The 25,176-nt window shown below is 45.7% G+C and overlaps 1 protein-coding gene and 2 long non-coding RNA genes across 3 annotated transcripts; 1 reads left to right on the forward strand and 2 right to left on the reverse strand.

Moving 5' to 3' along the window:
- Positions 1 to 641: 641 nt before the first annotated feature.
- Positions 642 to 2,762, reverse strand: LOC111096741. Its single transcript, XR_005362397.1, has 2 exons — positions 1,098 to 2,762; positions 642 to 995 (listed from the first exon to the last, which is right to left on the reverse strand). It is a non-coding gene; the product is annotated as an uncharacterized LOC111096741 (long non-coding RNA).
- Positions 2,763 to 2,883: 121 nt separating this feature from the next.
- Positions 2,884 to 6,751, reverse strand: LOC111096742. Its single transcript, XR_005362398.1, has 4 exons — positions 6,614 to 6,751; positions 6,448 to 6,523; positions 5,017 to 5,361; positions 2,884 to 4,402 (listed from the first exon to the last, which is right to left on the reverse strand). It is a non-coding gene; the product is annotated as an uncharacterized LOC111096742 (long non-coding RNA).
- TPM3 (tropomyosin 3) lies at positions 2,975 to 25,135 on the forward strand. The gene is given in 8 exon segments (NM_001252211.1): positions 2,975 to 3,188; positions 8,865 to 8,998; positions 10,451 to 10,568; positions 10,895 to 10,965; positions 12,206 to 12,281; positions 12,977 to 13,039; positions 13,248 to 13,317; positions 23,811 to 25,135. Coding segments are annotated over 8 exon segments (747 nt in total). The 5' UTR covers positions 2,975 to 3,056; the 3' UTR covers positions 23,894 to 25,135.
- The last annotated feature ends 41 nt before the right edge of the window (positions 25,136 to 25,176 follow it).

Raw genomic sequence — 25,176 nt, forward strand, 5'->3', positions numbered from 1 at the left:
TCTGGCTCCAATAGACGGATACAGGGACAGGAGTTTTCCCAAACTAGCAGAGTGTCAGGCTAATGACAGTTTTGTGAGATGTTGGGTGACAACTTTCCGGGAGAGTCTGGAGGCTGAAACAGCTAGTATGTGAGCTAGAGGAAGTGTGTTCAGGAGCAATGAAAACAACAAAGTCTAACCTAGATCTTGGGAGAAAGAGAGTAACATAGAGGGTCTAGACAATACCTCAGTTTTACTCAGAAGATAAAGGAAATTCCTTCCCAGGGAAGGATGAATTCTATCTGTCCTAAGGAAGCTGTTGGACTCATACTTAAAACACACTGTCATTCTCCATCTAGACAGGATAGACTCCGTATATTCACTTGAAAGAAATTTTTGTTTATATAGGAACCCACCAAAACCCATTTCAATATGTAACATGTGGGTAGAAAATCTCATTTAGCTTCTCTCCCTGTTAGCTTTCCTTCCAAGTCAGTAAGTGCCCTTAGAGGTGTGCTGGAGAACAAGAAATGGGAGAGGAAAGCTGTAAGCAGGAGGCAAGAATCCTTTAGGCAGGGTTAAGATGGAAGCAGGAAGAAAGGTTTCTTTCCCCAAAGCTGGGGTTAGTAAACTTCCACTTGTGAGGTAAACCCTGCCATAGCCTAGTTTTGTACTGTTTTATTGGAACAACACCCATGCCCATTCACTTACATATTATTTATTGGCTTTCTCCCTACACCAGAGTAGTTACCACACCCTGTGGCTTCCCTACAAAGCCAGGAAAAGGTACTGTCTGGCCTTTTACAGAAAAAGTTGGGGGATTTCTGGCTCAAAGGATCAAAGAAGGAAAGTGAAGTGTTTATAGGAATTGGAAAGTGCTGAGTAAGGAGAAGGCAACAAAGTTTAAAGTAGAGAGCAAGGGTCAGAGTCATCAGCAACATGATATATGCCTTTTGAGGGTGAAGGGCACTCTGTCCAATACCACGGTCCAAGGAAGTTCACAGCTCAGCTTCCACCTTTGAGATTAACAGACAGAGCATGTAACTTTGATGTAGGTATAAGGGGCAGAGAGAAGAGGGAATCAGTAAGTGTATGTTTACACAGGGAGTTCTGGTTACCTGAGAAGCTTTTCTGAAAAGCACAGACTTTGCTGGATTGCTTGAACAAAGAAAGGGAAGGGTATGGCAAGGTCAGTCCAAACTTGTTTTTCCTCCTGGAATTTGTCTGAGGTCCTCTTTTAAAAAAATTGTAACAAAATATCCGTAACATTTGCCATTTTAACCATTTTTAAGTGTATAGTTCAGTGGCAGAACATTCACAATGTTGTACAACCATGTCCAAGGTCCTCTCAGTCCTAGGTGAAGTCATATGCTCATTAGGGTAAAACAAGGGGAAAGAGGAGTGTGATGGTCAGGACATAGAGTCATACCAGATGTGGAAGGGATGGGAGACAAGAATTGGGGATGGACATATACACCTGCTGATATATTGTTGTATTGTTGGTCACCAGGAAAACAATAGCACTGGGCCCCGTGCTGCCCATCCATCATGCCTTTAAAGGGTGTCACCTGTTTCCCTGGATCAAGAGGAGATTATCTGTTCACATCTACCAGTCTCAGAAATACTGTGGTGTTCTCAGCCGCCTTGGGTTTGTCTAAGATCAAGTCTCATGTGGCTTCTCTAGGACAAAGGGAGGTAAACAGTGCCCCCTGCTGATTAGCACCTAGATGACAACGTCTCATTTCTGCTTCCATAGTCCGTCCCTCTGATTAGATTTCTTCAAAGAGAGAAAAATTCTTAGGCCATCAGGGTAGAGTTTACTGAGGTTCAAAACCTTGTTCTTCCTTTCCAATTTCTGTGGGCAGAAACCAGTGTTACTCTACCAAGCAAATTATTTACTGTTTGAATTGTTTCCTCTAAATAGGCTCATTGTTTCTAAAAGGAGATAGGAAGACAGAGCCTCTGGAGGGAGTGTCCTCAAAATCAGGCTTTGAGGGCAGCGCTTGTCTTACCTACCAGCCGTTTCAGGAGTCAGGATTCTTCAAAGTCCTGCTCCACAACATAATTCTGAGGAGGAAAGAGAATTGCACCAAGGAGACATTTGTTATGATGGTTTACTAGAAAGGCAGGAGGGGTGCAAACAAACAAGAGAGAAGATAGTACAACTTTCAAGTCTCTTTACTATTGTGCTTTCAAAAATCCTGCACGGCAGTGCCTACAGAGGCAGTTTGTAGCATAAACAGCTCCCTCAGGCCCCTGAAAGCAGAAGTGGCAGTGAAATTGGGGGAAGTTAATCCAGAGCAGACACTGGGTTGCACAGGACAGTGTTCCAGGCACTCATGTGGCTGTTGCACGAAGGCTCTGGTAACAGTGATCGATAATAGAGGATTCCTTCTTGATAAAGTAGGGGCAGAAAGACACCTTTCCCAATTGAGAAGAGAAACGTAAGTGATGATTAGTTAGCGAAGCCCCAGTTACTTAGGATTTGGAAGGGCGAGCAGGTTGGTAAGCCGCTGGTGTGCCGGGTAGTCTTGCTCCGTAATAAGAGGGAAAGAGCGCATCGCTGATGCCAAGCAGAAGACGCAGAGTGCCCACCCGGCTTCCGTCCCAGTCCGCGCGTCCCTCGTTGATTCTCAGACGGCGGAGAGGACCTGCCGGCCACGCTGGAGATGGAGATTAGGCTGCGGGCCCCGCGGGCCGGGCACCTGCCTTCGGAGCCCGCGTGCGGGGCGCGGAGGCAGAGGCACGTCGGGCGCCCGACGGCCGGGCGGCTGCACGTCCCGACCGAGGGGAGGTAGGACCGCGGCTCGCCTCAGGGTTGCCATGGCGGCCCGCCCCACTCCCCGAGCAGCCCCGCCCCCCTTTGCTGGCCAGGGAAGGCCCCGCCCCCCCGCTAGGGCCGCGGGCGGTCCTTCAGCGGCGCCGCGCGGCAGGGCGCGGCGGTGACGTCAGGTCCGGGCGGGTGGGCGAGTTCCGGTATTTCAGGGCGGAGCAGGCGGAAGTGGGGGTGAGAAGCGGCTGCAGCGCCGAGCGGAGGAGGCGAGAAGCCGAGCGCGAGCAGGGGCTGGGTGGGCACCATGGCCGGGATCACCACCATCGAGGCGGTGAAGCGTAAGATCCAGGTTCTGCAGCAGCAAGCCGATGACGCAGAGGAGAGGGCCGAGCGCCTGCAGCGGGAAGTGGAAGGGGAAAGGCGGGCCCGGGAGCAGGTACAGAGACGGCGAGGCGCGCGAGGGGAGCAGGCGTGCAGCGGCGGGGACCCTGAACGGGGCCCGGGTTTGGCTTCGGAGCGCGGTCCTTCGGCTCTGGCGGGCCCGGAGCAGGGGTGGGGCGCAGCCACAGTGGGACCCGGGGTGGGCGAGGGGGGAACTGGGTTCTCGGGTGAGCAGGCTGGGCCTCTGAGGGAACGGGATCTTTCGGGGTCCGGAACCTTGTATTGCTCCTCCCGTCGCCCAGCTCATTCATTCGGGCCCTCGGAGCCAGGCGCGGCCGGGGGAGGGGCTCGGCGGCTTCGCCCTCCCCCACTCCACCGTGGAGGGCGGGGAGGGGTGCGGAATTGGCTCTCGTTGGAGGTTTCCGGCCCGAAGGGTGAGAGTAGGTGGGTGCTTCTCTGGTCTGGGAGGGGCAGGGCCGAGCCTCCGGTGCGAGAGTGGGGGTTGGGGGTTGGAACCGCCGGAAAGCCCCCGGCCTGGTCTGCTGCTAGCTTTTCCGCTCCCTCCTCCTGCTCAGGAAATGAGGCAGCAGTCGGCAGGGAGGAAGCGCGGTGCCCTCCCTGGAGGAGGTTCAGGCCACAGCAGCACCTCCCATCCTCGGGCCTGGGCTCTTCTTCCTCTCGTGGGAGCAGCTGCTGAACCCACTCTCTCAGTGGACGGGAAGCAGCGGAGCGGAGTCGGTGTTTCGCTCGCTCTGTTCTTGCAAATGTACGAGCCGACTGAACCCGCCTGCCACCCCCCGACCCCCACCCCCCGCGAGATGCCGGACCTCAGGCCTGTATTGCCCAAGTTTGATCAGTACAAGCGAACCCGTGAAAAGCGTTTCTAGACACAGCCGACAAGCCCGCTTGTGCGGCGGCGAACTGGAGAGAGTGCCAATGTCTGTTCCCGGTTTCTGGTCGACCCCCAGTGTGCTTGATGCAGACAGAATAATGAGATCCAGGGGGCCTCTGACGATGTGATTTGATTCTTGCTGTTCCGATAACCTGCCACAATGTCTTGTTTTGTTGTTTTTTGTTTTTGTTTTGTTTTAAGATCAGTAAATATTTGTTCAACTGAAAGTTGGAACATAAAATGTTGATGGAATGAGTTGTGACTCTTGAAACTTTCTGTTTAGAAGCGTAATCTCAGATTTTCCAGGGTTTAGGGTGCAGTCTGGTGGGTGGAGCTGACCTCCTGACTTCAGGCTTTGGTTTGGGAGGATCCGGAGGCTGGAGAGAAAAGTAACTGTTGCTAAAATTTGAAGAGGTAATGAAGAACTTTTGTGGTTTATTGGTATTTCTTGTTCTTTTCCTTGGTTTTAAAAAAAAAGTTTTATTTTTTGACTACTTCTCTGGGGAGTGGCTGATAATTATTTTTGGGGTATAAAGAATTATTGTTAGTACATAAAGATTGTTAGAATATTTTTTATAACGGCATGGGAATGCTGGGAGTTTGTCTTTCTCCCTCACCTTATTCTCAGGGGCTTTTGCCCTATTCTGCTAATTTCTAATTATTTATTCAAGTGACATGGACTGGCTAGATGACTCTTTATGACTTGTGACACGTTTTCATCTCCTTTGTTATGGAGACCAGGTTCCCCTAAAGAGGAAGGCAGGATGGCTTTTAAACAAGTAGCCGTGTGTTGAGCTGTATTATGGGTGTCTGAGGAATAGTTCTAGGGTGGATGACGCCCAGTCTCCTCCTAGGATTGGGTAGTTCTCCTTGCAAGAAAATTTGGGTTCCCTACCCCCATCCTAGGTGACCTGAGATGATAGGCAGCAGAGTGAACAGCTTCAAATGTTTCTTAAGCTGTTCCTTTCTCAGAGCCTGCTAATTTGCTTACCAAGTTGAGGTCTTAGTGAGGAAGTTCTCAGATGGGGAAGTAGAGTGATAGTTAAATGTTGATGAAACCAGTATCTTCTTACTCCCCAACTTGAGGGAGCTTCATGGATGGACTTTCTGATCTGGAGAACTTTGGACTCCTCCTGAGGAGACACCCCTGGGGAGGGAGGGGGTGCTTGGGCTACCTGTTATCCTCTTAGGGCATTCTGGAATGTGGGTTTTGCAGGCTCCTCCCTCTGGAGCTGGAAACTCAGCACTCCCTGATGGTATCTCATGCTGTTTGTGGGATTGTCACTTGATTATTCTTCTGGTTGCTTTGTGTGAACATTCACTGTTTGTTGGGCACCTGGAAGAATCCAAAGCTGAGACTCAGGAGTTGCTCTGGGATCCATCTTTCTTATCTACTTTCAGCCCAGAGATTGATCTTTTACATTGTAGTCCTGTCCTTTCGATTTTGAATTTCCTTTGCAGTTCTTGCTAAACAGGGTGCATAAACATATTCAAATGCAGTCTTTTTCCTTACCTGTTTTTTGATAGTAGTAACAATACACATAACAAAACTTACCATTTTACCACTTTTAAGTACAGTTCACCCTTTTTCAATATATCTCTCCTCTTATCCTGGTATTTACCTCTTTTTTTTTTTTTTTTTTTTTTTTCCTGGTCTAAAAAATTGAGGCATGTTATTGAAGAAGTGTGTGGGCTTTCAAACAGCAGTTTTGAGTCTGGCTTTATTCCCAATTCCTAGTCTCTGGAGGGGTTAGCATGCCTGAGTACTGTGTGACTTTACTATTTGTGGGGTCTGGTGGACTGCACAACCACTTTTATCACCTTTCTTTGGTTTAGGTTTACTTTACTGCTGATTACCTTTCTCCTTCATGTTAGAGCACACACTCGGAGAGGAGAGGCAAATAGCCCTTTGCTCTGAGTGCCTTGGCTATACTCCACCTTTGTTTACTCTGGGGCAGATAGCTCTACTTCCTTCCCTCCAGCTGGCCTCCCCCTTGGTGAATTTAAAGTCCCTGAGGACACAGTATCTCCCTGGGTAGATATATTTCTGAACACAGTGAATCCAGCAGCCCTTTACTAACCAGCTGGGGCCTAACTTTGTCTATTACTGGTTTCCTTTGAATTTCATCTGTGGCTTTTGTCTAAAAAGAGAAACCCCAGAGTGGCAGATTGCCAGATTTAGGCTAATCCCCTTCTGTCCTTGGCCCTGATCTGCCTCCAAGCACTGTACTCTGTCAGTTCCTTGCCTTGAGGTGTGTGGTGTGCTTGGGGAATCTTCTCTATGGGGGATGGTAGCATTGAAGCCAAACTCATTTCCTAACTGAAGCTGTGATCAGCCATCTGCTAATGGGCCCGAATTGCTGCTGTGTCCTTCCTCCTCCCTGATCTTCACTTCCTGGACAATGGAGAATCCTATTATTACCTAAAGGAAAGAATCTTCCAGGTGGGGCAGAGATGGGCAGGCTGAAGATTCAAAACCACATCTGGACATGCTAACCCTAGGGTGATTAGAATAGCATAAAGTTGAATGTTTCCTGTCTGGTTTGCACAAGTAAGCCCCACCCAGTCTTTTGCAGGACTTGGTTGACCTGGAAGGGACAGGCATTATACATAGGTTCTGGCTTGAAGGAAGAGTCTTCCTTGTTCCCTTCCATGTAGTAATAGATCTTGATTCTGCAAACTTCTGTTCATTGTAAAGAACTGATCCTCTGTGGGAGGAGAAAAAAGAAAACAGTAAACATCCCCCCACCCCACCCCCACCCCCCTACCCCCATCCCTGAAGCTTTTGCTGGGACACCCATGACAGGTTCTGCCTTTGATACAGGTTTGTTCAGTGTGCACATGCCCTTGTGAGGGCAGCAGGATGTGTTTTTTCCTCCCTTTTCAGCCTTGCTAAGAATTCTATTGTAAATGCTGATTTGTGGGAGAAACTGCCCAAGCTAGCTTGTTGTCATGGAAACTGTACACCCCGCCCTCATAGCCTGTTATCTTCTACTCCATTTGGGTAACAACTGGTGAGCTGGATGGGGACTGAGATTTTATGAGCTTCTTCCAAATCTAGTTCCTTTTTAATTAAAATGTTTTTAATGTTCTGGGCATTTGAAGGGAGAGATGAGGTAAATAGTTCTTGCTTGATAGTTTAACTTGTTCTTGTGATCTTGACACAAGATCTTGCTTGATAGTTTAACTTGTTGGCCTTTTTGAGCTTATGAGGTGCAGTGTGTCTTGTCCTGGGGGACATGGGACATCTGTTGTCTTGGAAGAGACAGGATCAGAGAATACTTGTCTTTGTGATATTTTATTTTATTTTTATTTTTTTTGTGATATTTTAAATAGTAAGAGACACAAATGGTTTCTTAGTAATTTCAGCTTATGTGGATTCCTTGTTATTTTTCTCCTAGGGGTTGGTGGTTATATAGTCCGAACTCCCACAGTACTTTGAACCTCCCATGTTTGTATCTGGTGATTTTTGTGCCAAATAACCTGATTTTCCCCCCCTTTTTGAGTGAGAGTGAGAGCTTGAGGGGGAAGGGTAGAGGAAGAGAGAATCCCAAGCAAGCTCCTTAGGAGCCCTAGGTGGGGCTTGAGATCATGATCTGAACTGAAGTTGAGTCAGACACCTAAGTCACTGAGCCCCCTGGTACCCCCAAATAACCTGAAGGAGTCTTTTGGGCTATATTCCTCCCATAGAGGCTGTGGCCCGGATTATTTCTGTAGCTGTTTCCACCCACTGACTGCCAGGAGGGAAATCAGGGTAATAGAATTCAGGTACAATCTGGACTGTAGAAGAGAGATCATGTTAACCAAGCACTTGGATAAGCATCTGAACTGGGTAGCATGCAGAGCAGATTAAATTCTTGTATGATTGTGGTGCAGCCAGTGTACTTGCCACCAGTAAAGGTGTAGGAAGGGTAAAGATAGTCTGAAGAGGGAGGCTTTTCTGCCGGTAGAATTCATCCACACACAGGCTGCCTCCTTTCCTTGTTCCTCACTACACATCCCAAGGAGGCTTGGGATGGCTTGCAGTCTAGCCTCTGCCTTATAATACGCTGGAGGCCATGAGGGACTGTCACAAGCCGTGAGGAGGGGGAGACTCAGGGATGACTGCAGCAGTTGCAGGGAGTCACAGTTCAGAAATTTGCAGGAGTGGGGGTGGACACGGAGGAAACATTTTCTTCTGCTCCCGTGTTTTTTGTGTGTGTCATCAAGGCAGGTCATTTTAGCTAGAAGAGCTTCTTGACACCTCTGAAAAGGTGGAGGTGGGGAGCAAGTCACAGGGTTAAGGGATAAATATCCCAGTGTTCCATCCTTTTGCTTTCTGATCTAATCTGTTACTCTGAAAAACCTTCTCTTAGCTAGTGATCCTCTTGGTATATTAGGATAAGGTCATTGGAGGATTGGGTTAAGCAGCATATTAATAGATAATCCAAATTTTCCTCTTTAGGAAACTTTGCTTACTTATTTTTTCATTTTATGAGACACTTAGATGAAAGTTGCTAAAGACTAGGACACTGCTCTAAGCCAAGGGCTCAGGCAGCAGAAACCTTCACTGGCCACCTTTTCTGACACTAGTGTGTTCAGGGTTTGACCTGAGTCCAGAAAGGAGGTAGTACTAACTGGCACTGGGCTGGGCAAAGGAACTGAGTTTTAAAACTCACTTCCTGCGGAGCACATGGAAGTCTGGTGCTGATGGGAAGGGAGGAAATGGGTGTATATGTCACCGTGTCTGTTTCTGCGCTAAAACAGGTGTTGCCATGTTGGACCTTGGCTTCTTCTTGGCAATCAGCTCCAAACTTAGTCAGCTCTGCTTCTCCTTTCCACTCTTTCGTTCAAACACAGGCTGAGGCTGAGGTGGCCTCCTTGAACCGTAGGATCCAGCTGGTTGAAGAGGAGCTGGACCGCGCCCAGGAGCGCCTGGCCACTGCCCTGCAAAAGCTGGAGGAAGCGGAGAAAGCTGCTGATGAGAGTGAGAGGTGTGTAGATGAGCACCTGTTGGAGTGTGGGTTTTAGGAGCTCATGACACTCTGGATTTCTTTACAGTCCTGCTCCCCCTCCCCCAAGTTTTTATTTAAATTCTACTTAGTTAACATAGTAGAATAGTAACCTATCTCTGTTTCTGTTTTGCATATTCTTTTTACTTGAAGACAGAGTAAGGGTTACCTGGGTGGAGTGGCCTGGTGTGACCTTTTATAATTGGTGTTACCCTATAGACTGATCTAATGATAAGTCAATAAGGTAACCTTCAATAAGGTTACCAGGATGGCCTCCACTGAGTGCATCAGACTTAATTTGTGAGGTTAGTCCCTCTGAAGCAGTAGTTCTTAGAGTAAGCTCCCAGGTTTTCCTCCAAGTTTGAATTTCCATTCAAATTCTCAGCCCTTACCCCACCCAGATCTAGGAGTCCGGAACTCTGAAGGTGGAGCCCAGCAATCAGTGTGTAAAAAGCTTGTCAGCATCCACTACACCTAAGAATCATAGGTCTGTAGGGGCAGGGAATCATTGGAAAGTTAAAAATACTGGAATGCCTGGAATTCCACCCCAATTCAGTGAGAGTGCATTGCAAGAGGCCCGGGTGTTCTTTTTTTTTTTTTTTTTTTTTTAAGATTTTATTTCTTTATTCATGAGAGGGAGAGAGAGAGAGAGAGAGAGAGACAGGCAGAGGGAGAGGCAGCTCCATGCAGGGAGCCTGACATGGGACTCAATCCTGGGTCTCTAGGATAAGGCCCTGGGCTGAAGGCAGCTCTAAAAGAGGCCCGGGTGTTCTTAAAGTTCCTCTGATAATGTGTGTCCAGGGTTGAGAATCAAAGTCCTTGAACCAAGTCAAAACTTTCTTTGGTGAAAATAGCAATTGGCTTTTGGCTTCTTGCCGTGAGTTAAACTAGAACAAAGGTGTGTGACGACATGCATGGGGTCAGAGGAAGACTTTCAGAATTGAAAATGCACTATCAGAATATGCGACACTGTGCCACTGTGAAAACGAGAAATGTGGCAGTATGCACTATGTTAGAGAGTAGTGTCCAAATTCTAGAAAGTGAAGAAAATGTGTTGCAGAATAAGGTAGTGTATGATTCTCTTGGAGTGTGGGGAAGTGGGGCTAAAGTTTATTGGCATTTTATCTATATAAAATGCTTCTAAAAGGGTTATGAAGAGTTTTTCCCTGTTGAGCAGGGCTAGAAGTGGGGAGGCTTATTTTGTGCCCTTAAACTTTATAGTTAAATATTAAGTGCATATTTTTTCTTAATAAAAAAAAGCTTATTGTTTTGAAAAAATATTAAAACAAATGAAGTAAGGTGGGGGTTGCTGTGGGAGTTCTTTTTGGGTGGTAGGCAGAAAGGGATGGGTGCCCTTCCGAGGCCCTTGGAGTGGAGCTGGTGACAGACTCCCCAGGGTGACAGTGTTACATTTGTTCTTCTTGTCTTTGGCAGAGGTATGAAGGTTATTGAGAATCGAGCCTTAAAAGATGAAGAAAAGATGGAACTCCAGGAAATCCAACTCAAAGAGGCCAAGCACATTGCAGAAGAGGCAGACCGGAAGTATGAAGAGGTATAGTGCCTTGTGTTTGTCTTCTTTGTTGTCATTGGGTATCTTTTTTTTTTTTTTTTTTTTTATAGATTTTATTTATTTATTCGTGAGAGATAGAGAGAGAAACAGAGACACAGGCAGAGGGAGAAGCAGGCTCCATGGTAGGGAGTCTGGCATGGGACTCGATCCTGGGACTCCAGGATCACGCCCTGGACCAAAGGCAGACACTCAACGGCTGAGCCACCCAGGGATCCCTGTCATTGGGTTTCTGAAAAGAATCATGGTAGAGGGAAATGGGGGGAATAACTTTCTCTTTGCTTCACTGAGCTGTATGGGGTCTTCTGTAGGTGGCTAGGAAGTTGGTGATCATTGAGGGGGACTTGGAACGTACAGAGGAACGAGCTGAGCTGGCAGAGTCGTGAGTATCTTGCTCCCAAAATCTTTCCATACCATTCTGTCCCTTCCCCTTTGGCTTGCGCATTCATGTGATTAAACTAGCATTCCTTCAGCCTTGTTAAACAGGGCCTAGAGAGGGGGCTTTTCTAACTCTCTCCACTAGTGACAGCTGACAAACGACACTTCCTCTATTTCTTGTAGGGAGGGTTTGCAAACTAGGGGCAGGTAAAGACTACTTAATCCTTGGTGAGTGGTAAACTGGAAGGCCCTACAGGGTGCTCCCACCCGGAGTCTGTTTCTCCTTGAGGCGTGGCGCCTATGTTGACTGCAGATCTCTTTTACTACATTGCTAGTCTGGGGACCTTGAGGGCCAGGGCAGACAGGGAGTGCTCCTCTGTTGGCACCTTCTGGGCCTTGTATAACAAAGGCAGTGCTGATGCGTATGTATTTGTGCTTCCTTTGTATTCCCCTCTCCCAGACATGACATATCATGACCATGGTGGTATTTTCTTCCCATGTTTTGGAAAAAAAAAATTTTTTTTTTTCGTTTTGCTGCTTGTTTCCTTGCTGTGTCCTTTTTGACCTTTCTCCCTCCCTACCACCTGGCTTGTGCGACCCCTGTGACTGTCACTAACAGCCGTTGCCGAGAGATGGATGAGCAGATCAGGCTGATGGACCAGAACCTGAAGTGTCTGAGTGCTGCTGAGGAAAAGGTACTAACCGTCAGACCCACAGAGAGGTTACGTGTGTGGTGTGGTTTCGTTCTGTTCCGTTTCTGTTTTTATTTTGCAGCTGCCTCCCCTCCACTGGTTGATTGTTGAGTGCTTTCTCATCTCTTCATGGAATGCTCCATTCTATCCCACTTACTTGGCATCTTTCATCTCTTTCCTAGTTGCTTCACCACCTCTTCACAGGCTCTCTCCTTCCCGTGGGTGATTTGGGGGGCTCTTTGGGTTGGGTGTCTATTCCCACCTCTGCCCCAGCTAGCAGTGGTGACTTGTTCCTGCTAGTGATTTTTCTCAAGTATTTTATTAGTATCCAAACATTCTGAGTCCTAGCCCAGCAGAGCCCAGCTTCTGATAGTGGTAGAGGGAGGAGGGTTGACACTTGCTCAGGTGACCTGGGAACTTCTCTTTTCCCCAGTATGCCTTTCAGCTCTCTCTACATATAGGTTCAATTCACGTCTGTGTGTCTTTCTCTCCCTTTTTTTTATTCTCTCCTCCTTCCCCTTTCCTCTCCTGCGGTATTTAAAACATTCACAGTAAGTGTTCTGAGCTGGAGGAGGAGCTGAAGAATGTCACCAACAACCTCAAGTCTCTTGAGGCTCAGGCGGAGAAGGTAGGGGCTGGTTGTGAGAGTGACAGGCTTTGGGGCCTGGGCTCAGCTCTGCCCTTGGTGAGAGACTGGAGAAACCCATTCCTTATGTAATCTAGTGAGACATATCTTTGTCATCCAGATTCTGGGTTTAATGCTAATTCCTTTGCACTTTGATTTCTTTAGTCCAAAGTCACTTCATGGTCTCAGGTGCTTGGGGTCATGGTGTCAGGCTGATACCACTGTGCTAAATACCAATAATTATGGGTCCTAAAAGGTTTTCTAGCAGACCGATGGGGGCATCAAATAGTAGATATGAGACTTAAGGAATTAAGACAGATGACTTGTCTTTACCATGATATGGGACAATTTCAGCCATGTGGCCTTGGGGTGTTGCTACACCTACTCATTAAACAGGAGGAAGGAAAAATACCTCCTCGAGTTGATCTAAGATAAAAACTTCGACCATTTTAAAAATAAAGATCTGGAGGATTCTAATTTGAGGATATCAAGGCTCGTAAGGACACCGATTTGTGGATTTAAAGGATCTGTTGTCCAGTAATGGGCCTTGCTCTTTTTCTCAGGGGCCATTCAGCACATTAAATCCAAGAGGCTATTTACTGTAAGAGTGAATATAGTGGCAGGGGGTAGGGTAGGGTGGTAGGATTGTCTGTATGAGTAATTTCTACTCTGAAACTTTGATTCCACTTGTCTTATAGTACTCTCAAAAGGAAGACAAATATGAGGAAGAGATAAAGATTCTCACGGATAAACTCAAGGAGGTGAGCTGAGGGGTTATAAGGAAGGGACAAGGTGGGTTGTAGGGAAAGGATCAAAACATTCTGAGGTGTATGAGGCGGTCATTTAGACATAGACAAGCTGAGTTTGGTTCTGAAAGGTCTACAGGTAGAAAATAGTGGAAGAGATAGAGAATCCTTCTCTTATTGTCTTGTTCATGTCTGATTCTTTCTGCTGTCATATTTCCCCCAGGCAGAGACCCGTGCTGAGTTTGCTGAGAGATCGGTAGCCAAGCTGGAGAAGACAATTGATGATTTGGAAGGTATGGAGCCTGGGAGAGGAATTAGAGGGATACAGAGGAAGACCTTGCCCATTGATGTTAACCTTTTTCCCTGTCCACCAGAGGGAGGTGGTCGTGACCTGGCACATGTCCTGTGCTCTGTCCTCTGCCAGAGCTAGGTGAAATACATCCAAACCTAGAATTGGGTTTTTATATATACAACCTTTTCCTTTAGTAAGATTTCATCTAGTATTCTGGAATTTGCATCCTTCCCTTGGAGGAGACTAGTAATGGAGGCATTTACCTCCCAATTTAGTAGTCTTAAATCCTGGTCTCTGGGTTGAAATGGTAGCCATGCTTTCAGGAGGCATAAGAGCGCATGTTACCCTGTGGCTACATTTGGCAATCCTGTTTATCACTTCAGCTGTGGGGGACCTGTCTAAGAGATAAAGAATCTCGGAGCTGACCAATCCCAGGGGCTTTCTAAATACTTTTCTCCCCACATTTTGGCAACTGTGTCTGCTCTAACGAGCGAAAATTTGGAGATCTCTGAGATGTGCTCCGTTGGGAGAGTTTGGGGAGGTAGCCTGTAGAGCAGAGGGTCCAAGAATACTGGTCTTGCTTGGTAGATAAAGAAGTGTTGGAATATTAATGTGTGCTTTTTCCTTTTTCTATTTTTATTGTGCCATCCCTGCTAGGAATGAGATTAACTGGGTGGGAGTGGGATCCTCCTGAGTGCCTTTGGTAATAGGAATTTCTAGTCGTGACTGTGTCCAGGTTCTCAACCCAGGACAGATGTTCTAACCTGTGGTATTAGACCTGCAGTCACACTTTTCCGAATTTCTAATGATTCCCTCTCTCCATATGCTTCTGACCTTTTTCACTGTCCCCACGCTCCTCTCTGTACTCCTGTTCCTATCCAGATGAGCTCTATGCCCAGAAACTGAAGTACAAGGCCATTAGTGAGGAGCTGGACCACGCCCTCAATGACATGACCTCTATGTAACTATCTGACAGAGTGGGGCTGGAACCTTGGCTTGTGGGTGGGTGGGGTTATAGGCTATGTATAGTGTGCTTTGGTTTTATCCTCTGGAAACTAGAATCTTCATGCTATCTTAAAATATTGGTGCTTATTACTCGTTGGCAAAAGCTGGGGTGGCATTTCATATTGAATGGGTAGCACCCTGATCTCCATGTGGTTTTTGAATACTTTGTGCTAATAGATCCTTCATTATAACACCACGGTTTTTCTGTTTGCTTCTCAAATTTAGTCTTCTTAGAGGGGTTGCTACTGAAAGCAGAATCGCATCATCCTGTAACTAAGGATGTAGGGCCCAAAGAGCCAGTGACTTGGGCCCTAACGTTGCATAACAATTCATGACTCCTCCTTTAATTTGTGTCCTGATAGTAAAGTTCCGGGGGAAACCCATGATTGGAAATACCAAATTCACCAAAGAATTAAGCTGAGTCCCAGAGCAAGCCAGGAGAGGTAAAAAGCACCAAAAAGAGTTGTTGGGGACTTTATCCGTTTGCTGTGGACACTTGATGCTAATTCTCCTCTTTGTATCTTTCCCACTAACCCTGGGAAGTCACATGACTCAGGCTATGAGTCTTGTCTGGCTGTCTTTTCCCATTCCTACTGCCTTCTCTTCCCTTTTCTCCCAAATTGCTGTGTAGATGGATGCTAGTCCTTCTTACCTAGAGTCTCCTTACTTTTTCATACAGATAACTATCACCGTTTCTGCTCTGTTCTGGATCTGCCCCCCTTTCCTCGGGGAGCCCAACGCCCCACTCTCGCTCTGGATTCCATGTGGGTCGGCCTGGCTGGTCCCCAAGGCAATAGGATGTAGTGGGGGGCACAAAGCAACTTATGTATTCTTCCACTCCACCACCCCTCCTCCCCCAAATTAAAATGTTGAGCTGTTGGAAGCCTCTTGCCCCCCCCTGCATTTGTGTCATTTACAAAGCGGCTGCTGTCCCTGAGAAGGAGCCTTGGGGGTGTGATGTGGAGAACAGCCCTCCCTCCTCTGACTTATATAATCAAAGCCACTTTTGTGTGTGTCTATTTTTTCTTGACATTTAAGCTCAACTGATGTAAGTCTATCAGAGTGGTGGGCTAGCAGAGGTTCTTTTGGGTAGGAGCTTGAGTCTACATGTGGGCCATGGGAAGCTGAGCACTTCACTTAGCCCACCTGGAGGGCTCTGTGGCTCCTATTCTCAATCTCTCCTCCTTTGATAGCATCCAAGAGCCTCCCGATAACGTATTCTCTGCCCTTTTTCTAGTTGTTCAAATGGTGGTACATCCTCAGAGCATCTGATGAACTCAGATGTCTTACTACCAAACTTGACTGATTAGATCATCCCAAGTCACAGAAAAGCACACAGAATTTTCAACAGATTTTTGGTTTCTTGTCCAAACCCTTCTCACATACTTGAGGCTCATTGCCACTTGTTTGTTGGTATGTGCCTGTGGAATCTAAAACAGATGATAAACGATTATTACTGGAAAAACTAGAACAACCCATCATGTATGTTTCAGATAACGTGCACAAGGTAGTAATAGTTTATTACATACATAAAAATGGTAAGTTTCTGCTAGTAAAATTGTTCCTAGTTTATATTGTGGGATTATATGAAAACATTTTGCAAACTCTTACTCCAATTTACACAGCAGGATGATTCTAGTCTAGTGTGGTGGTCACCAAGGGGCTCACTTAGTACTTCAGTTTCACAGCAGATTATATATTTAAACTTGCTTTTTTTTCCTTAAAGATTTTGTTTATTTATTTGAGACACGCAGAGAGAGAGGCAGGCTCCATGCAGGGAGCCCCATGTGGGACTCAATTCTGCGACTCCACGATCACGCCCTGGGCCAAAGGCAGGCGCTCAACTGCTGAGCCACCCAGGTGTCCCGAAACTTGCTTTTCTTTTAAACAGAGCCAAGTGGAGAGGTTTTCCCTATGGGTCCCTATGAGACCCAGTGAGACTTGAATTCAGGTTTCTTTTTGTTCATACCATTTCCTGCTGCTACATAGCCTTTGAGATTAAGGTATTGATTATTCAGCTGACATTTAACTGGTATCTTTTAGGTACAAAGTTACTGAGGTGGGGACAGAAATAATCCAAGATGGATGCACCATCCTTATTTTTAGGTTGCCCAGAATCTAGTAGGAGAGAGAGCATATATATAAAGCTAAAGATGATCTGTGATCAGTGCCACAAATAATAAACTTGTGGAATTCAGAAGGAAAGAGATTGATTACAGGAGGATTGATTAGGAAAGACTCACAGAAGGAGGCACATAATAGTTACTTAATAAACATGTTAAAACTCTTCATTTTTATTGGGTTCTAAAAGATTGATTTTCTGACAAACAGATTTTGGTTGAGGGATAGTTATTGAGCATTTTGGTCAAAGAGAAGCAAAAGTAGAAGCATAGATAGAGGTGGGAAGGATATAATAGTTGTGAAAGTAGATTTGGACAGAGAAGGGGCCGCTGTGTACTGAAATCAGGTGTGGAGTTTTCTTGTGTAGAGATTGAGGATACCAATGGAGATTTTGAACAGGGATATATGTTCTGGTGTGAGTAGCAAAAAGAAGAGTTGATTTGGCAGCTAAGTTAATGTGTTGCAAGGCATGCGGATGATCAAAGTGATCCGTTAAGGTGATGATTCCTGAATTTCGGTCATTCGTATGTCACTTGGTGGCTTTTGCCATATTCATGTGCTCCCTACATTATTGTTTTCTTCACATATACTCTTGTTTTCAGATTTTCTTCTTTTTTTTTTTTTTTAAGATTTTATTTATTTATTCATTAGAGACACAGAGAGACAGAGACACAGGCAGAGGGAGAAGCAGGCTCCATGCAGGGAGCTCGACGTGGGACTCGATTCTGGGTCTCCAGGATCACACCCTGGGCTGAAGGCGGCGCTAAACCGCTGAGCCACCTGGGCTGCCCTCAGATTTTCTTACTGTAATCTAATTTAGAATCAAATGTTTGAGGTACGCTAGTGATTTTTTCTAATGTACTTAATGTACATTAACAATATAGCAAGTAAGTTTTTTTTTTTAAGTTGAGAATCATATACAGTCAGAAATCTTGCATAGCACTAGCAGTGAGTATGCCATGCTTCGAGAAAAACTGGGTTAGCTATTGCAGTTTTCCCAGAGATTGTATCGCAGAGAGATGGCATTGAAGATGCTCACTGTGAAGGGCACTCAGTGTGAGGAGGAAGAGTCAGGGCTGACTGGTTTGAATCCTAGGAAACAGCAGTAAGACAGGTGTTGGGAGGTCAAGTGGTCCTTTTTTGAAGAGGCAAGAGAGGTGTAAGGGAATAAGAGTTTGAAATACTGGCAGGTATCCAGGTGAAAACAAAATTCTGGGGGGTTGAGGGGAGAGGCTGATTGATTTAAGAGAGGTTTGGAACTCCACACAGGTGGCAAGCCGTTTAGACCATGAAAGTACATTTAGAACCCTAAAGACAGTTGCAGATGTAAAAGGAATGAAGCAAAAAGGAAAATCTGTGCAGAGGAGGAATCCAAATGGGACTGGTTGGTGGGATGGAAAGAGAGAGAGTAACTTTGCTGATACAAAAACTTGATGACTGGATGATTTCCAGAGGTTCTCAACAAGTTGAGAGGAAGATAGCTCAAGATGGGACATTGTCATTGACACTTTATTAATTCGAGGGTGTGTTTTGAACATTAAAATCAAGGAGAGAAGCCACATTTCAAGGAGCAGAAAAGTAAACTAGTGTGAGGAAAATACAGGCAAGACATAAGGCTTAGACCAGTGCCATCCAGCAAAACTTTAGACAGTGATGCCCAGTACAGTAGCCACTAGCCACATGTAGAGCCTGTCGAGCACTCAAAACATGGCTTATAGGACTGAGGAGCTAAGATTCTGTTCCTTGTTTTTAGTGCATCTGCATTTAAGTAGCTATGTGTGGCTTAGTGACTCTGTGTTGAATAGTACAATTCTAGATGTTTTAGTATTTGGGCAGAAAGAGTTGACTGGCACAGAGAAAGGCTTAGAAAAGAAAGAAGTATGTGAGAATGGAGAGAAGTTAGAGGAAAAGTGAGGCACTGTGCTTCTAGTAGCTCTTTCTTTCCCCACGGGTGTGACTGGTGTAAGCAAGGATGGAGACCAACAAGCCAGCATACCTGAGTGAAATTTGAAATATGGTGTCATGCTAATAAAATCATTCCTCCACCCTGTGTTACTTGAGCCTGGATTAGCAATCAGAATGGGGTCAAGAAGCATCATTGGTAATCTCAGAGCAAAGCATTTGATCTCTTTTCCCACTTGATTTCTTTCTTAATTTTTTAAAAAGATTTTACTTATTTATTCATAAGAGACACACAGAGAGAGGCAGAGACATAGACAGAGGGAGAAGCAGGCTACCTGTGGGGAGCCTGATGGTGGGACTCAATACCAGGACCCCAGGATCACAACCTGAGCTGAAGGAAGACACTCAACTACTGAACCACCCAGGTGTCCCTCCCACTTTATTTCTGGGAATGAACCCCAGGCTGATGTGTTAGAGTCTTTTCTACCTGTCCTTATGACGGTGTTGCGATGAGGCACAACACATGACTAGATCCCAAATTACTTAGTGTTACCTAGTGGGTGGAACTGCCCTGTTGTGCTGGGCAGCCTTATTTTAGCCCCACCCAATCTCTACCTTTCTCTTGGTTCTTAGCTAAATACCCGCCCCCCAGCTTTAATTTTAGGGGAAAGTTAAAAAAAAAAAAAAAAAGGCAAAACCCATTCCTTCTCATCTCTAGAATTGTTTTTGTTTTGTTTTTAAAGGTTTTATTTATGAGAGACATAGGCAGAGGGAGAAGCAGGGTCCCATGGAGAGCCCAGTGTCGGACTCTATCCAGGGATACTGGGATCATACCCTGAGCTGAAGGCAGACGCTCAACCACTGTGCCACCCTGGTGTCCCAAATTGTGAGGCTTTAAAGCATGTGTAATTTGCTTTACTCTTAGCCTCCCCACTGCCTTTTCCTATTATAGAATGGAATTGACCTGATTCAGACCAGTGGAGCCTAAGTACGTCCAGCATCCATGGAATTGTTCCCTACTTAATTGAACATGTCTAAAAGAAACATCAGACCAAATAGATTCTTTGGCTTGCCTTTTTTTGTTTGCTTTATTTTGCTGTTATCAGGGAACTAAGAACTTTTACTAATGAGCTGGTATCTGATCCTGAATTTGTAGTCACTAGAGACAGCAGTGTTAAAAACCTTCTGTACTGGGACGCCTGGGTGGCTCAGTGGTTGGGCATCTGCCTTTGGATCAGGGTGTAATCTTGCGGTCCCAGGATTGAGTCCCACACTGGGCTTCCTGCATGGAGCCTGCTTCTCCCTCTTCCTCCGTCTCTGCCTCTCTCTGTGTTTCTCATGAATAAATAAATAAAATCTTTAAAAAAATACAGAAAATCTTCCGTACTAAGTTTAAAGTGAGAGAATAACCACATTTGCCTTTTGACTTCCTGTAGTTCTTAGGGAACTGTGCGTTCTAGGATTTAATCAGGCAAGAAAATGATTCCACTTCTGTCTCTTTTTTACTTCCCTAAATGGAACAAAACCCTCACTGACCAAGCTGTTTTGAGGGATTAGATTCTGATAGGACCTTTCTCTCTCCAGAGTGGGAGTCACGCTCAGTAACCTGGATATGGATGCTACAGAAGAGTCAGGCAGTACTTGGAATCTGTTTATAACACCACAGAAAGCTTGAGAAAGTTCACAAATTTGAACCTCTACATTTGTCAAGGATGCCCAGTGAATAAGACAGGTCCAATCCCTGGCCTCGTGGAGTTATAGACTCTTGTAGTGTTTCTTAGTGGGGGACTTTGGTCATTTAAGCCAGGATAATTCTGGGATGTACAGAACAGTCCTACTTATTGCTGTCCCCTGCCCGATAAATATGTGTAGGGTCCTCTGGTTATTGTGACAATTAAAACCTGTCCCCACACGTTTCCAGTTTTCCTTCCAAGGGGAGAGAACGGGCACGCGTAATGAGAGCCACTGGTACAATTCTGAAAGTTCGCTCTAATTCTGCCCTTTAGTACACTATGATTTTTGGCTATTCCCCTCCAGGATAATTTTGTATACATATGTTTTATGTTTTGATAGTGTACATAAAGTGGCAAATAACCTTGGGACCATACTGGCCACCATCTTCCAGGGAGAGCTGGAGAAAGACCTCTGCCCAGAGGGCAAAGTACTTGGCAGTGCCTCGACTGTGGGCACAGCAGCTCCACAGATGCAATAGGTCTTTAAGACAGAAGAGTATATCTTTGTATTGAGGTCCTAAGACCATTTGAAACGGACTGTAAAACATGGGAAGAAATCTGTTTGTGAGCTTGAGAGTCAGAGACCAGGAAGGTCTGTCCCTAGATCCCTCTTATCCCTGCGCTGCTCAGATGGGTTTGGTTTCTTTGTACTCTGTCTTGAAGGGTGCATTCCAAGCGGAAAATTCAGATAAAGTCAGTGATTTGAGCACTTAACTACTCTTACCAGGAATGCTTTTGGTTATGGGAAACCACTTAACCGTAGCTTTACTAAATATGGGGACTTAGGGCACTTGGGTGGCTCAGTGATTGAGCGTCTGCCTTTGGCTCAGGTCATGATCCCGCAGTTCTGGGATCGTGTCCCACATTGGGCTCCCTGCAGAGAGCCTGCTTTTCCCCCTGCCTGTGTCTCTCGTGAATAAATAAATAAATAATCCTTAAAAATAAATAAATAAATAAATATGGGACTTATTTTTCTCCCATAATAATATGTCCCAGTTGGAGCAGCTGTGGCCTCGTCTTGCTCAGTTTCTGTGATTCTCTTATGGTTGAAATCTGTTAACTCTCACCCTCACATCCATATTCAAGGTGAGAAAGCAAGTTAGTTTTCCCAGAATACTTCCAGCAGAGTACCCCCTGTGTCTCATTGGCCAGAACTGGATCCCATGATCACCCCTAACTGCAAGAGAGGCTCGAAAAACAGAACAGGATAATCTTGATTCACCTTCCCTGAGCTGGATGTGTTGCTGGCCCTAATAGGGTTGAGTTCTTTTTTGGAAAGGGGAGGTGAGATTTTGATGGACAGGCCACTAAGGTAGGTTTACCACTGAGCACCTATAACAAGGAGCAGTAGAAAGTAGGACTGAGTGGGTGTCAGGATATTGACCTCAATTTAACATTCCTAATGCTGTACTGAATGCTTTTACAGAAAGTGTTCCCACTGTTGGCTCCAGTTCTTGTCAAACCCTGATTATAAGCCAGCTGTGTTCCTTCCTTTGCCCTGTTGTGCTTGTCTGTTTCTCAACCCAGGGAATAAATACCTTTGCAGAGGAGATACTGTTTTCTTTCTCAGAATGTTGTCCTTCCAACTTGTCAGTCGGGATTTTTTATTTTGTTCCTCTGTTAGTCTTTCCACCACCTGGTAACTCTTACTGTCCTCTGAATCTTCCTTGCATCCTCTTGGACTTACAGATGCATGTTACGTATACCAGCTCGTCAGAAGTCTCAGAATTTAACCTCTGCTACTCTATTAACCTCCCATTTTCCTTTTTCTCTTCTGTTTCCCCTCCTCCTCTTGTGTTCTTTCCTCTCTGTTGCTGCTGCAGAGCATGTCTATAGTCAACTTGAGCAAAACCGCCTGCTCTCTAGCAAGCTGCGGCTGACACTACATGTTCTGTGTGACTGACAGGCAGGACTCACTGGTGCCCATTAGGCCAAGCTTACTGCTCACACCACTGACCTGGACCCCAGCAAAAAGCTGATTGTTTTTTCTATTTTTATTTTTTTTAATTTTTTAATTTTTTTTTTTTTAAATTTTTTAATTTTTTAATTTATGGTAGTCATACAGAGAGAGAGAGAGAGGCAGAGACACAGGCAGAGGGAGAAGCAGGCTCCATGCACCGGGAGCCTGACGTGGGATTCGATCCCGGGTCTCCAGGATCGCGCCCTGGACCAAAGGCAGGTGCCAAACGGCTACGCCACCCAGGGATCCCCGATTGTTTTTTTAAAAAGTCATTTTGCCCTAGCAAATTGTTTTGTTTTTTTAAAGATTTTATTCATGAGAGACACAGAGAGGGGCAGAGACCTAGGCAGAGGGAGAAGCAAGATCCTCAGAGGGAGCCTGATACGGGAATCAATCCCAGGACCCGAGATCATGCCCTGAGCCGAAGGCAGACACTCAACCACTGAGCCACCCAGGCGTCCCTTTTGTTTTAAGATTTTATTTATTTGAGAGAGCAAGAGCAGGGGGAGGCAGAAAGAGAGGGAGAAGCAGAGTCTGTGCTGAGCAGGGAGCCCAATGTGGGGCTCCATCCCAGGACCTTGGGATCATGACCTGAGCCAAAGGCAGATGCTTCACTGACTAAGCCCCCAGGCACTCCACAAATTGTTTTTTAGTCGGGGCAGTGAGAATATTGTTGACTTCCTAACTGAACTGTAGAGTAAGAATAGTTGACACTGCATTTTTATCCCTTTTCAAGAGATAATGGACGATGAAAGGAGGGGCCTGAGAGATCATAGTGAGGAACCTGGGAGAGGTTTCTGGTTTTTACCTTTACTTCCTGCTCTGTCACCTGTGCATCAACTGTAGGCTATGTTCCCCCTGCATGGATGTTTTCTCACAATAAAAGGACCAACTGGACAAAGTGTTGTGACTGCTTCATCTACAGGCCCAGAGATGGGCCTTTCTGACTAGGTGGAAAAAAGGGAAGGGAAAGAAAAGGGGTGTAGGTATTAATAGCTATGTATGTATTGAGTATTTCCCCCACTCCATTAGAATAGTCTGAGTGGTGGTTTGCTTGCTGAGCAGATTAGATTTTCCTTGGTGTTCATGCAACTGGTTTTCTTTCTAACATGTTCCTTCTTGCTTCTTTTTCCTGGTTTTATGTTGAATTGTAAGTAACTATCAGGCTAGTTTTGGACAATAAATAGCTCTATAAAAATCTCAGTTGAGATTTTGCTTATATTTTTGGTAGTATTCTTGGCTTTGTTTCCTCTAATGATTCTGTGATAGGCCACGGGGGGTTATTCATTTATCCCCAGTTCCTTTCCCTTCCTTTTTAGAGGAAGCCTATAGTGTACAATGTTCCTTTTATATTCTTCTCAACTGAGATTCTTTTTACTGGTGGAAACATGCCCATCCTTGTTCTTGGGGGGTCACACCCCAGTGAGCCAGGGCAGGTAGGCACTGTCCTATGGGCAAAACCTAGAAGAAAGGATGGCTGATGCTTGAGGCTTGTTGCCTCCTTCAGTGATGGAAAACCGAAAGCCTTGTTGGGTGTGAATGAATGAGGAAAGGACTGATAAGCCCCAGCCTCCTCCTCCCGAAGTATAGCAACACCTGCAACTCCAGCCAGAGGCTCTGCAGAAGCCACTGGTGCAGTAGCTCAGGCTTGCTGAGAAGACAGCTGCTCTATGAGTCCGCAGCTTTCTTGCAGCAGGAGTGATTGATTCTCGGAGTGGGTAGATATTGACATTTACTTCTATTTTTGTGATGTCTCTCCTTTACCTCCATTAGATAAGCTGAAATGCACCAAAGAGGAGCACCTGTGTACACAAAGGATGCTGGACCAGACTCTTCTTGACCTGAATGAGATGTAGAGCACCTCAGTCCCACCGTGCCGCCGCTCCTCCCTCTGACCCTGACTCTGCCTGAGGCCCAGCCTGCCCGAAGCTGGCCTTGAAACTGAGGGCTGATCTTTAACTGGAAGGCTGCTTTCTCCTTTTGCTGCCTCTCCCACCCCTACCCCTGTGTCTTTTTCACCAAACTGTCTCTGCCTCTCCCTAGAGATTCCAGTTGGGCTTGAGGCTGAGCACCTTTGGGAACAATGTTTAAGGGAATGTGAGCACAATGCAAAGTGTCTTTAAAAGCATGTTGTGATGTACACATTTTGTAATTACCTTTTTTGTTGTAGTTGATGTAGCGACATTTGTAAAACATTCCAAATAATTCCACAGTTCTGAAGCAGCAGTCTAACCCCTTCCTCCCATTTGGAATTAACTTTTCAGCCTAATGAATACTGCCCTCTCCACAGAGGAAGGAGTGGACAGGGCCCTGCCTTACTGAGAGCTAGGGCCCACTCTGGGAGCCTCGTTGCTCTGTCCAAAATACCAGCCAAATTAGAAAGGTGATTCCAGAAGTTGGCCAAAAAAGTGTGGCTAAGGTTTTCAGCTTTAAGGTATCTTTGAGCAACATGTTTTTTTTCCATCAGATGTGACCAAACAAAAATTAAGATGGTGAGACCTCGATCTGAGACCAAATCCTTATCCTATCTTTGCCCTAACTGCTTACAGAATGGATCATGTTCCCCTTATGTCGAGGTGACCACTTATTTGCTCTCCTGCCTCCTTGAAAGAAAAAAGAGAATTATGTTCACCACTGATTTAGCCACATGAATCAAACTCATCTCATCACCCTTTTCTGGGTCCAAAGCTGCTGCCTCTAAACGTGCCATCTCATTGTGCTTTGTATCAGTTAGTGCTGGAGAAATCTTGAATAGCTTATGTACAAAACTGTTTTTAAATTTTATATTATTTTGAAACTTTGCTTCTTTAGGGTTGGGGCACATTGACCACCCCGTCTGGCTGAGAACTCTCTACAGTCTATGGGCTGACAGTGTGCTGATCTTTTAAAAGTTTCTTTCCCTCCCCAACTCCCCTTTTAGGTGAGGTTTCCGTGAGGTCTGTTAGGTGTGCATCCTGCAGCTTATTGGCTTAAAATGCACTCTTCCTTTGGTGGCCTCTCTTTGGGGGCCGATTGGGAGAAAGAAACCAATAGTGCAAACTGTTTTGATACTGAAAATTGACAAGTGTCTTTTTGAAATAAAGAACCAGTCCCTCTGATCCTCAGACCTACTAGACTCTTATTTACTAATCCATATATG

This window comes from Canis lupus, chromosome 7 (genome assembly GCF_011100685.1).
Source record: "Canis lupus familiaris isolate Mischka breed German Shepherd chromosome 7, alternate assembly UU_Cfam_GSD_1.0, whole genome shotgun sequence".
NCBI lineage: Eukaryota > Metazoa > Chordata > Mammalia > Carnivora > Canidae > Canis > Canis lupus.